Raw genomic sequence first — 13,052 nt, 5'->3', positions numbered from 1 at the left:
AAAGGATAGATCCCCATTTATGTCAGAGGTAAAGCTAAGGAAGCTTGCTGCAGTGCTACAAGTTCACCAGCTTAAGATGTGTTTTTGGCTGCACAGTGATCTCCTAATTGCCAAACACACTTCCTTTTGACCAAGCAGACTCATTCCAAAACAAGTCACGACACAATGTTTGGTCTCAGTCTCTTACCCAATCTCTAGTCTACTTTGGTTCAAAAAAAAAAGGAAGACAGTTTTGTCTTTTTAATACAGGAAGTGGGGGGGGGGGGGGGGCGGGAAGAAAAGGAAAAAAAAAGTTTTCCATCTCCTCTTATGCAAGCAGAAAAGATGACTTTACTACATTTCCAGTGAAAGCAAGAGCAGAATATATGTTCAAGGATGACACTGTGGCAACCCATTACACACTTGGGATGGCACTCCAATTTGAAACAAGTGGAAGTGTCATTTGTAAAAACATACTTATGGTAGTTTGTGAATTGTGATATTCTGAAAGTACAGAAAGGCATCAGCAAACCAGTTACTGCATATCTTACTCTCTACCATACAGTAAAAGAAATAATGCACTTACAAAAAAAATAATACCAATCCATACATTCATTCAGAATATTTCTTAGCACTGAATGAGCTTATATACCACTAGAGAAAATATTGAAGGGATCCTAACTGGAATTGATTAGAGCAAACATTTAACAGTGTCATCACAAGCTTTCTCAAGGTGCAATTTGAAAGCTTTGCTCCATTTGCTTTCCTCCAGCATGTGTTCCTAGTCAGCAGGTCCTCCTCTTTCCTTCAAATTGCTGAAGAGTGTATAGCTGAAAATACTGACCAATTTATTACACTTTTTTAATTACTATTCTTATTTGTACTTAATGTAGTTTTTGTTGCATCTTCATCTGCTGTTTCCTTGCCTTCAGCTGTAGTTTTAAGGAGCCATGAAAACATAACTGGAAGAGGGGCAAGGAACAGTTTCAGTGAACACTATCATCTTGGTACCAACAAAGCATTTAACTGTAGTTGCCAGATACAAAATGAGCATTCAGCATTTGTGACAGGAAGGTATTTCTTGTGTTTCAAAGGCAATTCCTCCCACTCCTGCTGTTACCTACCTAATACTTTTTCTTTTTTAAAAAACTCTTCTGGTAAGCCAAGTCCAGGTTTGCTGAAGTGACAACTGCCACTGTTAAGTCTTCCCAACTGGTCTAGGAAATTAAGTTTCCAGAATGGAGGAAGGAGAAGGGAGTGCGCACTGAGATGGCAGTGAAGAAATCCATAAAAGTCTTCAGGAATTTTCCTGATTAAGGATGCCCACAACACTGTCACAGGCAGCTGTGATATACAGTAGATAACAGACCGGTGGCCCCATTACAGCGAGAAATTCCTCATATAGACTATAATATACTTAAAGGTTCTTCTGGAGGTATTTGTTAGGCTATCATCTGGGATGGAATAATCCAATGATACTTTCCTGTAAGACTTGTGAAGTTAGCTCATCAGAAGCAGATCTAATAAATTCAGTCATCATCAGTTCCACAGCAGAACCATACTTACGCTGGTCGATCCTCCAGAATCAAAGCAGTAGTTGAAAGGGGTTCAAATTCAATATTTTTACGTCTTGCTGATGGGGGCGGAGGTTTATACATTCTTCCTGTCCGTGCTTCATATTCCTAAACAACATCATTGATAAAAATTAAATTTCAACTTTCAGCCTCACTTCTAAGTAGCGAGCATAATATTACTTGTTTAACACTATTTAATAATGTTAAAATATATATTACATAATTTAAGACAGCAAGGAGCTAACATTACAAGCTGAAATTGTTTATAACAAGACAGTGTGGCTTTCCAGGACTGTTAAGTAAAGATGAATGAGAAAGCACTTTCTTGTATCAACTTAATCTTTGATCTATTCTAGTTCAATATTACTAGTGAGTGTCCAAGGATCGGTTCATTAGGAAATCTGCATAATCTTCCCAAACTAATTAGTGCACAAGTATATTTAAGTAATATGTCAAGTTGACAAAAAAAAAAAACCAACCCCAAAACAAAACCACCCCAACCACCACCAGAAACCACCAACCAGGAATGTGTGTCTCTTCCCATTTCCTCCCCTTTGATTCTAGCCACCCTTAAGATCCGGTACTCCTCATGTTTCTGAAGCCTTTAGCAAGACCACCAAACCCATGTTATCCAGAACTACCTACACTATACTCAGTGGCAATATAACAGTATTTATCATTGCAAGTCTGTTTCACATCATTTCCTTCTCAGAGTTTAAAACTTAACTACTAAAACTTGATACTTAGAAAGAAATACAGAAAAGCAGCCTTTAATACACAGAAGATTGAGGAAGAAAGAATCCCACTCCTTTTTCTACAAGAGCAACTCCACAAAACAGAAATAAGAGACAGTCTTTAGGAAAAAGGTTAGACATAGCCAGATGAAAACCTCAAACCTCACATTCCCTCTTTTTTAGCCTCTGTAAATAAAAATATACTGCCAAGTTACTGGGAAAACCATTCTTACGATCCAGCAAATCTTAAAAGGTTATCTGTGAGAAGACTTTCAACTTAATCCCAAACCAAGTTAGCTTGTGGGTTCACACTCTCCTTAGGCATGAAGGCTAAATACTAGTTTCTCTGCAAGTCTTCCACATGCTGAAATTCAAACATAGAATACTATGAACTGAAAAAATCACATTAAGAGAACAAATTCAATGTACTTTAGTAATGTACTTTCACAGATCACACAGCTCTAGTCTTAAGCACAGCCAAGTAAGCACTAACTTGTACAAGCTTTTTTTTAATCTAAACACAGTTTATTCTTGCACATCTGTTGCTTTAATAATTGTGTAAGTAAATTCAGTCTCAGATTAACCAAAATATCTTACATTTAAGCCACCAAAATTAAAAACTTGATCAGTTACTGCTTAGGTCATGTATCTTCCCAATCAAACATAAGTTGTCTGTAGAAATGGCTTCCAAATGAACCTCACACCTAATACACAGCTCCCTGTACACATTAGTTCTCCCAAGGAGAAACAGAGGGCTTTATACATTCAGTGTTCATTGACAGCATTATAGAAACAGACCTGACAACTTTAAAGCTACTACATAGCTTAAAAGTTCAGTACACAGCTGAAGTCCATAAGGTTAAATGGGAAAAGACCTCTTACAAATGCAACAATGCGGCCTCAGATTTCTGGAGAAGGCACAGTGTTTGCCCAACACGAAGGTGGCTTAAAGCTTTCTGCTCAACAGCGTCATTACCCTACCCATCTTATTTAAGTCTAACAAAAGTTCTGTTCTTCCACATGGGGCATAATACATTAAATGATCTGAAAAGTATAACCTCATGTTAATCTCATCTCAAGAGGAAGTTACCACAGAATCACTGAGGTTGGAAGGGACCTCTGGAGATCATCTAGTCCAGCCTCCCTGGGCAAACCAAGATCAAATACAGCAGGTTGCACAGTGCCTTGTTCAGCCAGATTTTTAATACCATCAAGGACAGAGACTCCACTCTTGCTAGTCAGAGGCTACAGCACCCAGTATTCCCAAGAGGTTTCCCATCCAAGTACTAACCAGGCCCAACCTGTTAGCTTCAGAGATCAGAGGTTGGGTGTGTTCACAGTGGTAAGGCCATATGCATTATATGCCACTATACCTTTCAGATCCTGAGGATTTACCTGGACTTCCTGCCCTTTTCTTTTTCTAGCCTGTGGGAGTTGGAACAATAGTTTAACTGATGAGAAAAGGTGATTGCACCTCCACAAAACAAGCCAAAGAATGGTTTTGAAACATTCTCAGTATCTTTTGAAGTGGTTTCAGCTCCCTGCCCCCCTGCCCAAAGTCTTCAGCTATCCTTCCAACTATCCACCCTTTCACCGCTGTACCATACTCTGCCCCATGGCAGCACACCAAATAACTCCATGTTAGCACCCTGGAAAGACAGGCACAGATCTGTAGCAATCAGCCTACTCTTTCAACTAGAGAAGAAGCTCTGTTGCTTTTCTGTCTTCAAAAAAAGAGCCCAAACGTGCACCTTGTTAAAAAAAGGAGAAAAAAAAAAGAGCAGGCAACTGTTTGCTATCACTTATACATACATTCACACTAAAAACCTAATTCTTTGTAAACACAATGACTTAAAAGTTACTGGCCAACTGTTCTTAAATACAACTTAGTTCTAAATATTTCTAAGTCTCTGGCCAAGAACAGTAGTTATACAAATTTCCTAGAACATATTTCTCTTGAAGGGCAATTCCCAAGACAACTTTTGATTGGAAATAATATGCATCCAACATCATTCGGCACAATCAAACAAGCATCTTGAACAACTGAACATATAGGATTGGTAGAGTTCTGTTGCAATTCACACAAGCACCAGAAATATCAGAAAACCAATATTCACTGTATAAATGAATATATGTATTCTTAAGCCTAAAATTACTTCATTCCACATAAAACCAGAGACATTATAGGCACTCCTGCCATACTTTATACCTCAGGATACCCCAGCACATTCTTAATCAGGAATGTATCCTGTGATAGCACCTGGAGGTCAGCATCCAGGCTGCAGTACAGTAGCAACGCCACCCCTCACACTCTTGGTAGAAGTTCTGATTTACTTTCAACATTTTCCAGTACTTTGTAAGAGAAGCCACAAAATCAAGTTCATTTAGTGGTCAGAGATGAGGAAGCTCAAACAGTAACAACCTTTTCAACATTCCTACATACCTATTTTGTATGCAAGTTACATAAAAATAAAAAAAGCACTGCAAGATGGGACATTAGAAATGAAGCCACTCTCACCTTTTTATTACAAGCAACATATCTGAATGGTGCTAGTGCTTCTGGCTATCATACATGCTAAGAACTGATATACTATTTCCAAAGCAACAGAGAAAGAAAAAAAAAATCTTCAACAGGGATTCCCACAAAAGACAGAACTCATCACCCAGCTGTGTTTCTGGAAGCAAGTACACTTTATGAACAGTTTGTTTTTGCAAGAAAAGAACACATGGAAGGAAAACTGTAAGCGTGACTAGAAAGAGTCAAAGCAGAGACCAAAACAGCTTCAGGCTCAAACTGTCATGAATGCACATTCCCCAAGATGAAATATGTTCCAAAGTATCAGAACTTCCCAATGGAAGATACTTCTTCCTCAAGAAGCCTGTGCTCTAGGAAACTTACTTGAAGATTAGATCCCAGAAGCACCAGACATGCATGGAACTCACTAGCTTGTGCAACTAAAATATCCACTTTCTTCTGGAATATTTTGTATGACTAGATGTAAAAAAAATCCAATAGCCTTATCCATGCATTTGATGCAGAATCTGAAATTCTTGGCATGGCATAAGCAGCTTGAGGTGACATAGAATTTCACTTCAAAAGATGTGAGCTAATACTCCTCCATAACAAGGTAAAAATACAATTTAAAGTCAAATTTCTTGTCAAATACTTAACACGCAGAGCATATGCCAGAGGATAGAACAGCTGACAGCTAAGATTGAAGACTATGTAAGACGTGTTTATGTAAAAAAAAAATAAATTTTGGATGTGTCACATGCATGGTTTCACTAGCTTAGGGAATGTTGTTAAAAAAATTCTTTATTGCAACATATCTGGTATTTATTGAAAGTTACAGAACATTTCACAATCCCAAAATAAAGGAAAACAAATCTCAGCTTTAATAGAAAGTAAGAAAAGTTATCTCCTTAAGGCTGGAACTGCATCCTCTCATCTACTGCCAATAATTAACCTGTTAACAGGCTGAACTGTGACAATATATTTAGAAGAGCACTTCCATATGTGGAGGGACTTGTATTTCTGGTATTTTTTTTTCTACAGAAATACAGATAAGCTTATTAACCTTTGGACAGATAACAGGTAAATGGGGCTGGGAAAAAAGTCTTTTGCTTATAAAGTGCCTTTGTGCTCAAGAAGGTAAAGATATCCCACATTGTATCTTCTTTTAAAAAAACCAATCAAAAAAACCCACAAACCAAAAAAAATCCCCTGGTCTTTTCAACATAAGAAAAATAATAAACCTGCAGAGGTATTTATTACCTGTACCTTTTTGATATCTATATGGAAAAACATACAAAACTGAAGTTTCTTTCATCCTTCTTTAGAAGGACCATATAGAACAGCTAGACTATTCAGAGCTATTTTAGATTATCTCTAAACACTACCGGACTGCACTGTGTAACATAGGCATAATTGCCCATAACTGCTTCTTCCAGCATCTAAGCAAACTAGCTTACAGAAAGGAAAACCAGCTGCATTCCAAAAGCATTAGTTGACCTTGAGTAGGATATGCTTGTGGGGATAAAGCATTTCACTAAGTCTGCATGTAATGATTCAATTTTAGAAGACAAACTTGCATCTATAGTGCCAAAACTATAGAGCTTTAAAGGAATAAACATTGACCATAAAATTCAACATGCATCTTGGTGGGATAAATTCTGATCTATCTAGGATCCAACAACAAAAGCTGAACTCCTGGAAATGAGTGATAAAAGCCTTGGATTACAAGGATTGTGAAAGTCCTCACAGTCCTGAAAGTACCAATTGTATAGATTAAGTACCACAGATCCAATTATGTTTTAGGGATGCTGGAGGAGAAAGTGACCTGATAGGCAACACTGAATTAACTTCCACTACCTTAAGGATTACCTCTAAAGTAAATGTCAAGGCATACCAATACTCCAATTAAATAAAGCATGCACCCTATGTATGACAGTTTCTTTTAACATGCTTTACTCCCCCAAAATTCTAAGCCTGCAACTGAAACAGGTTTTATTCAATCAATCATGACTTCTCCTGAGGAAACAATGGGGATTGCCATATATTCTGCAGGTGTTTTTAAACCTCTCTCCCCTCTACACACACGTGACTCTGTGGCGCAGAATGGCCTCTAAAAACATGTCTATGATTATTTTCATAATGTGGTACAGCTAACTAGAAATATCATCAGAAATATTATTTCCCTTCATTCAAGCAGGGTTGATCATCCAAGAATGGAAGCATTAATAGAATTGCTTAGGAGGGCACCCATCTACATCACCTTGATAAAACTAGTAGAAAATTTATGTAAGAAGAATTTCTGCTAATGCATAAGGATTCCCTCCTATGTCATCATGTGTGTGTCCGTGTCCCCCAGGTTAAATGTTAAAATTGCTGAGCTAGCACTGGTTACAAGGTGATTATAAACAAAGTGCTTATAGCAAGAGTAGATGTCACTAAAAAATTCTGTGAGTCATAAACTAGACATTTTTCCAGACTAAGAATGCCAGATGCTATCAGGACAGACAGAACAGTACATTCTTTCCTAACTCGCAGGTGATATAGAAAGAACCTATATCAAAGGAGGGAAAAATACTAATCTTCACATAGTACAAGAGAACAACCAAACAGACACTGAAGAGTTTCCAGGTCAACCTTCCAAATTAATGCCACCCATCTTCAATTGTTCATTCACCTTATTTTTTCCTCAACTGGCTATTTAACAAGTTGCAACAAGTTTCATCTTCTGTTGTTTACAAAAGAGCATGAAGCCATGGGCTTTGGGCCCAGTAAAGAAGAGCTAAGAGTGGCTGGACTACCTAACATGAACCATAGGCATCAGGTATCAACTAGCAGTTACATTACTGCTCTATTTCACATAGCCAGAGTAACAGATCCACAGAACTAAAAAGCCAACTTGTACTATTCCTGTTTAACATAGAGTGTGGGATTACATAAAAAGTTTTCAAAGTAACTGGCATGTGCATTGGACCAATTTCAGAAGGATACCAGTCACAGCAAATAGAAGACACAACATATAACAGAAGTTTCAATAGCTACACTTTTCTAGGTTTCCAATTTCATATTGGAAATTGTGATTAAAAGCATCTGGAGTTCTGAAGTGCCACTGTTAATAGCATGCGAGACAGGGAAAAAAAATTCTAGGATATCAATTTTCAAAGCTAATACAAGGTGTTCAAAAATATTACAAATTAAGCCTTTTAACAACTTTTACCATTGAGCAAGGAGGCACAGCAAACACAGAAAGTAAATTATTGTCAAGCTCTAGCATTACCTATCTCCCACAATTCAAGAACATGCAATATAAACAATAAACAATAACACTCTATCACTAAGTTGTTAGTGAGATTCATGTGTGAAGTTTATTTGTTTATTTACTGATGATATCTAATGAGTTGATGGTTAGTGCCATAAAATATTCATGCTACCGTGAAAATGTGATGCTTGCTCTATTTCAATGAGTGCTACGTAGTCCCATGCATGGCATTGAATACAACTAAAAAAAATATATTAAATTCCATACCCCCGTGTTTAATAGACTGAGAGCAGATATTGACGCAAGACTGCCAGAACTGTCATCCTAATGAGAAAAACAGAAGCAAAGCCTTAGTGAATAAATGAAGGAAAAGACCATTAAAATATAGCAAAATACAAGCAAAAATTTAAATTCACATGTAGAGTATTTATACTCTGTTTGAAAAAACATAAATGTGTCTGTTCCTCCGTTTTCTCCAGCCCTCAAAATATACAAACATACATACAAAGACTTCCCACTTGTGCATGATGTGTATAGACATCTATTGGATTAATTTTTTGTTTTAATTGAAGTTGTATATTTTCTACAATCAGCAGCTTTGCCCAAAGGGAGATCTTTTTCCATCGCATTTCTCAGGTGCATGACAAAAGGTGTTCCTTGATATGCTGTCTCTCTGTAGTCCACATCAGCATAAAAGTTACACTTACTTAAACACTAGTCTTGGAAGATACATTGTTAAAAAGGAAAGAACATTGTCTATAGGCTGACCCAAGAAAACAAACTGCTCTGAAAATGAATCTTGAAGACCTTGCTTTCATTCAGCACATCTTAGATTGCATCTCACACCCAACTAGATCTTTACCTGTAAGCTCGTTAGCTTTAAAGCTTAAACTGAATACTCAAGAATAGCACTTGCACTGCAGAGAAAGGGAAAAGAAACATAACTGGACTTGGATAAGCATTTGGCAGGAAGCAAAATATTAGGGTAGCTTTCAAACAGAACTTTCACATTCAGTGTTTGGGTTTTTCCTATTTAAAATGAGAGGGTAGAAAATGTCATTAAATAGCACAGTGATTTAGAGTGGGCCTTTAAGTCCCCCACCTTAATTAGTATTATAATTAGTATTTCTAAATTGAAAGCTCAAAAGTGGACTACACCTCAACCTCACTGGTGAGCTGATGAGAACAAAGATACATTTCTAAGGTTTTGAGCAACAATCACTTAAATGAAGAGTACAATTCTAAGCAGCAGTCTGAAACCCCTCATACCACATTGTAGCAAGGCAATCAGGCAAAACCATGCCCAACTACAGGAGACCCTGTACAACCACAGCTCTGGAGGTTTCCATTCAAAAGTCAGAGCTGGTTTTCTAATGGAAAAGCCAAGCTTAAGGGTGGAGGGCGGGGAGGGAAGCAGAAAGACACAGCCATTGCTTTTAAGCATTGGATTACACCACCTGAAAGAAGGAAAAATAAGGTTTTTATCATGCCTTCAACATTACTTCTGAACATATCTGCAATGTTCTTGTACCATGCATACCCCAGACTAACAAAAAGCATTTTAAAGGCTTCCTTCTCCCTTGCCATACTATTTTCTCCTTTTCAGTACTGAAGTACCATGCCAGCCTCAGAAGGATAAGGCTTATGTAAAAAAAAAAACAACACCCCCCCAAAAAAAACCACAAAAAACACCCCACACCCCCAAAAAAACAAAAACAAAGAACCCACAAAGCCAAACAAACAAACAAAAACCCCAAACCCCACACTTTAAAAAAGTCCATGAAAGACAGCATCTTTACCACCTGCATCTTTTTGCTAAATCCTATCCTTTTGGAATTTGATAGTCTGCCTAGATGATGATTTTGTTATCGCAGCACCTCAAGCTCACGAGCATAAGTCTGCTTAACCTGCAAACGCTCACTTCTTAAAAATAATTGGTTTTTCTTATCTGTGTCGTCCTTTGCTAAAGAAATTCAAAGCCCCAACAGAACAGGAGGCAATCCATCAAAAAGAGGATCCAGAAGACTAAAAAACAACCCACCCTAGTGTCCCACCAAATCAAACTTAAAAGAAGTTCTATCATTTTTATTACCTCAAGATTGTTTCTATATTCTTTGTTTCCCCAAAACCCAGCAACTTCCAAGGACAGAAATGAAAATATGTACAATGCTTATGCTTTCTTTTTCAAGCTTCAGGAAAAGAAAGTTTGCTTCAATACTCTTCATAGTTGACCTCAAAGACTTTTTTTTTAAAAAAAAAAACAAACAGCAATCAGAAGGATTTTCATCAGCAGAGTCAACACTTCTGCAGTATTTCCAAAACATCAATCGCATGCTCACTGTAGAGTACTCCCCTGAAGATGCATTTGTGCCACCAACATAGCACTGACATCATGAGAAATTCTCCTTGACAAGTTTTCCTTGTCAAAGCAGCTGGGTAAGTCCTGGTACTAGGAGCTGAACTCTATTTTATGCAAACAAAAGGAAGCATTTGTCTCACTGAGGTCCTACCAGTTTCATTATCATTTTACTAACAAGATAATCATTGCAAAAGTCTAAAACCTTGGGGAATGCCTTTGTTTCACCTCTAACATAGCATTTTACTGACTACATGTGTGACTCTGGAAAGATGAGGGACATTTCTTGAGAATCTGACTGCTACAGTGTCTGCCAAGAAAACCACCACAGCCTTCTCACTGCTGCTAGGTAGACAAATTGTTATTCAAGTGTTACATGTTCCTTGTAAGAACCAATACCCCCATTTATTGTCTGTCCTTGTTTCAGGGCAGTTTGCTACCAATCTATTTCTACCCTACATGTGTTAAAGAGGTAGAAGAATCACCTTTCTCTTCTCTCCAGTAGTACTGCAAGACCAGCCAATGTGACCCCTATCTAGGTAACAATCTGCTTAAGAACACTCCTGTGAACAAAAGCATCTAGCACTGTATTTACCTACTTCTTTCAGATATTAAGTTCTTAGATTTGTTGACAAACATGCCATATACACTTTAAGCATTAAGAGCTTCATGCACTATTAAACTAAAACAACAAAGGTTGGAGGGAAGAGTTAATATTGCAAGTTAGGAGGTCTGAGTCATATGAAAACCGATTCAAAATGCATCTGTTCCTCTGAATAGAAACCTCCGACAACTCTCATCCCTGGGAGACCATGGGAGTTCTGCCGATTCAGTGAATGCAACTTCCCCGTTAGATTTCAGACTGGATATAACAACACTGGAAAAATATGCAAGTGAAGACACTGAGTTTTTTAACCATCAAGTACTTTTTTTTTTTAAAGATTTCAAAGCCACCCAAAAATATTTTCAGAGGTTAGTTGTAGGACAGTGACCCAGTCATCAAAATCAGCATTAGTATTTAACAGACTAACATTAATACCTTTCATTTTGTAGGCAAGGTGACAGCTTTTGGAAAAGATGGCTTCTCTTCCGAGTAAGTGATCATTTCTAAATCACTGCAAGCTTTTCATGGTGTGTCAGATTTAAATAGAAAAGAAGCCTCCCCCACCCCCACCCCCATTTAAGCCTGCCACTGACTACTTTGTTAAAACTGCTGATAAAGTGAATTTGGTGTATGTTTTACTTTTTTTTATCTTGCAATGTGTATTTCCATATTTTTACTTTAATTGGGGCATATTAGGAAAAAATCACCATACTTCTTTAAACAAATTAATAAAAGTATTCAAGATTGCTTTAATATAAAACAAGAGCTAAACTTAATGGCTTGACATTCAGAATCACTTTGACCATAGATTAAAAGCTCTTTTCTTTAACCATAAGCATGAAAAGTAAAATTGAGCTTGCATTTTTAAACAGAACTTGGACTTCAGTCAATACACACCAAAATGTTACACATCAGCCCAGAAGTTGGTTTCTGCTTTAAATGCTTCTGTATTAAAATATTTCAGCAGTCTAACCTAAAGCAGATTTCTGTACAGACCGAAAAGAATTTACCACACTGATCATTAATGACCACATAATTCTTATAATAGCCAGTTTTATTAGCTGCAGTCCATGAAAAAAGGCACACTTCCTAAAACCGTCAAACGCATTTGACATTTGCAGTCCTAAGGAGTTGCTATTTTCCCTTTTTAAAAAACAGTGAAGGAAGGAAGCCCAGAGAAGGGAGATGTCCAGCAAAAGAGTTGGCCTCAATCACATCCTGCTTGGGCAGCTCTAAATCCAAGGAGAGCCGAGCATGCCAGCAGCTGTGAGCAGGGAGATGCAGCTGCCAAGAACTTTCAACCTCTGACCCAGTTTGAGCCAGAGCATCTCGCCCAAAGCATGCTGATGGCAGCACAGCTGCAGGGGACTCTGCTGTCTCCCCAGCCAGCCAAACCCTGCAGGCTGCTTTTCAACAAAGATATCTATCATCTTCTACACATGCTAAGAAACTTGCAAATAAGTAATTTACAGTAATATTCATTAGACAGTCTCTAAAGCCAGAGCTGGCTAGTGTCGTTGTCTGAAAAATGTCTGAAACAGTATCCCAAATTAAGTTTCCAGACTTTCTTGGAAGTTATTCAAGATATTAGAATCACTACCTGACTTCTCTGCAGAGGCATATACAGCAATGTCTAGTTGATAGACAGTGACTGGGAGCAACAAGCATTCATTTAAACGTAATTATCAATTTAGTACGCCATCCTTACCAAAACAAAGATAACAAAGGAGGCTTCCATCAGCCAGGAGGGAAACAGGGCACGTGAGCTCCACCACCCTTTTGACTATAAATTTACCATGATGCAATTTTTTTGCTTGTTTTACTGATAGGAAAGTCCTATAAGCTTGGCACCATTGCCATAAAGCTTTGATATAAGTATTACCCTTACCCAAGAGGCTTCCTCCTTCTATTACTTACAAAGTTTTTCCTCCCATGAGTTAATTTTTCCTGCAAAAGGGCTTCTTAAGATCTCATTTTTCATCTGAAGGATGCTGACTCATTACTGAGTTTCCTTAACCAAGGGTTTATTTGCAC

General features: G+C 37.7%; 1 protein-coding gene across 4 annotated transcripts in view; it reads right to left on the bottom strand.

Moving 5' to 3' along the window:
- Positions 1–13,052, bottom strand: part of TBC1D12 (TBC1 domain family member 12) — a 49,202-nt gene that overhangs the window by 14,067 nt on the left and 22,083 nt on the right. For 3 of the 4 annotated variants that reach the window (XM_069796613.1, XM_069796610.1, XM_069796614.1), the window contains exons 3-4: positions 8,326–8,382; positions 1,546–1,661 (exon numbers count right to left, since the gene is read on the bottom strand). In XM_069796613.1, the coding sequence (XP_069652714.1) occupies positions 1,546–1,661; positions 8,326–8,382 (173 nt within the window). The remainder of the gene's footprint in view (positions 1–1,545; positions 1,662–8,325; positions 8,383–13,052) is intronic. The other variant, XM_069796611.1, reaches the window with a different exon arrangement.

This window comes from Haliaeetus albicilla, chromosome 11, assembly GCF_947461875.1.
Source record: "Haliaeetus albicilla chromosome 11, bHalAlb1.1, whole genome shotgun sequence".
Lineage (NCBI taxonomy): Eukaryota > Metazoa > Chordata > Aves > Accipitriformes > Accipitridae > Haliaeetus > Haliaeetus albicilla.
This window is presented reverse-complemented; position numbering and strand designations above follow the sequence as displayed.